Below are 4632 nucleotides of genomic sequence, written 5' to 3' on the forward strand. Positions count from 1 at the left end.
CACAGCACACATGCACACAATGCAACGTTTTTTTAAAAAGTAAAGTTTTAGCAATGACAGGTTTACACAAGCTAGAAAGGCACATGTTGGGGGCTGGAGAGATGGCTCAGCAGTTAAGAGCACTGACTGCTCTTCCAAAGGTCCTGAATTCAAATCCCAGCAACCACATGGTGGCTCACAACCATCTGTAATAGGATCTGATGCCCTCTTATGGTGTGTCTGAAGACAGCTACAATTTACTCATATAAATAAAATAAATTTAAAAAAAAGAAAGGCACATGTTAAAAATCACCAACTTCCAATTTTATTTCCAATGCAGGGGATGTGGAAACCAACTAAATGTCAATTACAAGGTAGGGCCCAGCTATCTTAGTGTGTGCGCCCAGTTGTCTCCTGTCCAGTATCCCCTTTCAGACCAACATGGCATAAGTCATAACTATATTTAGGAATTCATGTTAAGGAAAATCTTACTGCTGGATTCAAGGTTGTAAAGGAAAGAAAAGCCCCCTAAAGCTGAAGAAAACGTCTCTTCAGTGCGCACTTCCCAACTAATCAAAAGTTCCCGAGTTGCTATTTACAAAAATTAGAAGGGTGGGTGGGAGTCCAAAACAGATTGAACAGGGCTGTAAATTATCTCTACGGTAAAATGTAAATTTTGGTTTCTTCTTGTAGCACAGTCGGAGGTCAACAGAGGGAATGTTGCAAAGTTTTTGCCTAACATTGAAGAAAGACACGCAGGCAGATTGAAGCACCAGCACACTTTGCGGTAAATATACAGAAAAGCAGCCACTTGTTTATGGTTGGATAAGTTTCTGGGAAAAGGCACTGAGCCAGTGGACCGTGGTGCGTTAGCCAATGAACCTCTCGGCGGGCCACGTCTCCGGGGCGTTGGCGGGGATGCGGGGAGCCTCCTGCCCCGGCGGGGCCAGGGCCTCCATCTCGCGCACCACCTGCGTGAACACGCGGTCCACCATCATTTTGCTCTTAGCCGTGATCTCCAGGAACGGGCAGCGCCACTCGCGGGCCAGCGCGCGGCCCTGGGCTGTCAGCACCTGGCGCTCGGCGTCTAGGTCGGCCTTGGTGCCCACCAGCACGAGCGGGACGGCGCGCGAGCCCCGCAGCCGGCCCATGCGCTCTCGCAGCGGCCGCACGGCATGGAACGAGGCCTCGTCGCACACGCTGTAGAGCACCACGAAGCCGTCGCTGTTCCTGATGTACAGGTCCTTGAGGGTGACCAGATGCTCGGCGCCCACCGTGTCCACGATCTCCAGCAGCGCCGGAGCCCGGTTCACCTCGATCACCTTGCTGAACAGCTCCTCCACCGACGGCTCGCAGCGCTCCGGGAAGCGGCCGCACGCAAACTGCGTGGCCAGCGCCGTCTTACCCACCGCCACGCTGCCCAGCAGCACCACCCGATAGTCTTTAGTGGGGCGCAACACTAAACCCTCCATGGCCTGGACAAGAGGACGCGGGGAATGGCGCTGGGAAGCGGCGCGGGGAGGACCGGAGGGCGGGGCGCGAGACCAAGGGCGCGCGCGCGTCCCCGTGGCTCTCGAAAGGAGAGGCCCCGCTGCCGCCCAGGGTCCCTGCGTCTCGGCCTCACGAGTCTCTTCGCCTAGCCCTGCGCGCTGCTCCGGATCCCACCGCCCCACGCTGCGCCTGCCCTACCAGCACCTCGCCTCCTCTCTCCCCTAGGTCCCCAGCCCTGCCCGGCCTCCGTCCCACACCCCGCAGACCAGCTGGGGCCCCTCAGTCAGTCCTGAGCTGGCTATCCCAATGAGAGAGCCCCTCGGTTGACAGAGCAGGAGGTAATCTGATCCCTTCCTGGCCAACCCAAGAAAGACAGGGATTTCCGCAGCATTCCAGATGCAGACGTGCCGCTCAAGGCCACTGCTCCCTACCTCTGGCCCCGCCAGGCTGGGAAGACCCCACGCTGTGAGGGGGGGCGCCAGACTGGGAAGACCCCACGCTGTGAGGGGGGGCAGATGAAGCTGATCAGAGAGGACCCCAATTCCCTCTTGGGCGCTGTGATTGCTCACTCTGGTCCCTTCTCCCTGAACTTTGTACAATGCAAACCACACAGCCTCTCCCACTTCCCCCACTTCGTGGTTTCCCATCCTGGTGAAGACTCCTCACTTCGGCCATCCATACAACTGTGTCACTTGGTAGAAATGAAAACTCACCCAACAGCAAGTAGAAACTGGGAAGCGCCAGGCAAAGCCCATGACCACCTTCTCAGTCCCCTTCCACTCCTGGCTCCTTCACCGGCTGCAGAGGAGAAAGCCTGGGTCCCATTTCTGGCCTTGTTTCCCTGAGTGAACTCTCTTCTGCCTCCTGGGGGGCGGCGGGAACCTGCTGCCTAAGCTGCCTGCCCTGCTCTGGTGAACTTGAAGCGGTTCACGGAAGGAAGGAAGGTGCTTTTCTACAAACTGTGCGGTAATTACATCCTTAACGTACAATGATTCCCAAAAAGAGATCTTACAAGGCATTCTGAGACGGGAAATAGAGACTAACAAGAAAAATAAGTAACTAAACATCCCCTGAGACACTTGAGCTCCATCCAGGTTCAAAAGCTTCCTGCGGATAACTTCTGAAGGAACACAGAGCAATTTACAACCTCTTAGAACAGGCGAGGAAACCCCACAAAGCACAGCCACACCCAAATCTGTGACCCTGGCATGGTCAGGAACAAAATAATGACATTTCAGTCTGAAGAAATAAAACAAATGACAGAAATTCTCCGGGGACTAGTTTGGGCAAGATTCCACAAGAACTCTGTAGAAGCAAAAATACAGCTTTTTGTTTCAGTATGGAAACCAATAGGTACGATATCAGGGGTATACATATCTTGCAGGATCTTTGCCTAGGAGGGGTCTGGAAGCTGAAGGTTAAAAGGCATGGAGCTCATTCTCTAAGGAGCCGACTTTTACAGGGTTCACCACCAAAGGAGCACCCAGGGAGGATACCAGCTCCCCCACAGGTCCCACCCCGTGCATCAGTGACCACTCACAAGAGCGCTAAGATCTACCCTGCTGCCTGTTGGTATTCCTTCACAGGATTCCAGCCACACGCCTCTGCACCTGTCAGCCTGCTGTAATTGCACATGGCCTTCTGGTCTTGGGAGGTGCTTAAGTAAATCGTGTGTGGAAGGTTAACAGAAAGTAGGGGGGACCCCATCTATGAGAAATTACTATCCATGCTGGGTGGCTGATTTAGGGTCACCCACACTCTTCTAATTAGCCCTTCACCCAGGCTCTGTCAGTGAACTTCATTGGTTCCCCAGGCTTGATTTGGTGGAATCATACTTTGGTTTGTGATTCCTATAAGGAAGGGGTGGACAGCTCGGTGATGGTGGCAGACACCTTTTATCCCAGCACTCAGGAGGCAGAGGCAGGTGAATCTCTAGAATTTGAGGCCAGCCTGGTGTAAAGAGTGAGTTCCAGGACAGCCAGGGCTACACAGAGAAACCCTGTCTCAAAAAAAAAACAAAGCAAAACAAAACAAACAAACAAAAAAAAGCAAACAAACAAAGGCAATGCCTCGCCAGGAAGATCTCCTGAAACACGAGTGAATTATATGCACACAAAGACGTGAACTAGAAAGAGATTTACATGCGAACTTTTCACTAGAGAGTCCAAGCCCTTGAGATTGTCCTGGAACTCACTCTTTACACCAGGCTGGCTTTGAACACCATCAAGTGCAAGGATCAAAGGCATGCAGCAGCAGCAGTCGGCTGCCTTGGAGGTTCCTGTGTTAAATGCACCTCCTTCCACTGGTTCTTGAGCTTGTGTTCATGAATTGACTGGCTGGAGAGGGAAGAATCTATGAGTAAGAAGTCTGGGAATCCCAGCCCCATGTGAGGCTCAGAGTGTTTATAAGGCTGGCGATTGAGTCCTGTTAATGGTCACTGACCATTAACAAGGCTCTGGAACAGGACCACCGTGAAAATCTTATCACAAGGGAACTTCTGAGCTGAAAGTGGGATGCCCCCAACATCTGAAATAAGGACGCTCAGAGACCTCGCCTCTGCACCTCCACATTTCCTAAGGCAGGAGGTAAACACATGGAGAACGCTCCCTGGTTTCCATGAACCTTGAGAGTGTCTTTGTAGATGCTGCCCTGTGAAGTGTGGGAGGCCCAGGATTGCCACTGGTTCTGAAATGGAGGCAGTGCTGTGGCCTGGGCCCCCAGCTTGCAGAGTCAGCAACTGCAGAGTCCAGGATCAGAATTAAATAACAGCTCATCATTCACTGGCATGTGGGGAGTAGCTTGGTATGGAAACTCCCCAGCCACAGTGGAAGTGGTGTGAGCAGCTGTTTCTGTAATAGGTTATGGAGTCACGTGAACACAGCTGACGAGATGAAACAACACTTGAAGTTATGGATGATGCTGGTTCCCATCGGCAGCTGCCTCATACTGGGGGACAGAAGGAAGGCCCTCCCAGCAGCAGCAGGAAGGTCTTGAATTGACAGGTCTAAGGGTTTGTTGTTGCTGAGGCTTTGAACAGCTGATAAAAGTCAACCCACCCCAGTCATTCCTATTACTATTGGTACAGTGGTTGTTTATTACTCATTACTGATGAAATGAAACCATGACCCCACCATAAAGACACAGGCTACACTTTGCAATTCC

The 4632-nt window shown here is 52.4% G+C and overlaps 1 protein-coding gene across 1 annotated transcript; it reads right to left on the minus strand.

Moving 5' to 3' along the window:
- Positions 1-281: 281 nt before the first annotated feature.
- Positions 282-1498, minus strand: LOC110324839 (ras-related protein Rap-2a-like). The gene has a single exon (XM_021202549.1). It carries the CDS (start codon positions 1449-1451, stop codon positions 849-851), a length of 603 nt encoding a protein of 200 aa, XP_021058208.1. The 5' UTR covers positions 1452-1498; the 3' UTR covers positions 282-848.
- Between the last annotated feature and the right edge of the window lie 3134 nt (positions 1499-4632).

This window comes from Mus pahari, chromosome 7 (genome assembly GCF_900095145.1).
Source record: "Mus pahari chromosome 7, PAHARI_EIJ_v1.1, whole genome shotgun sequence".
Lineage (NCBI taxonomy): Eukaryota > Metazoa > Chordata > Mammalia > Rodentia > Muridae > Mus > Mus pahari.

What these genes read in the sequence shown, in the direction of transcription:
- LOC110324839 (XM_021202549.1), bottom strand. Translation starts at nt 1,451, where the DNA reads ATGGAGGGTTTAGTGTTGCGCCCCACTAAAGACTATCGGGTGGTGCTG.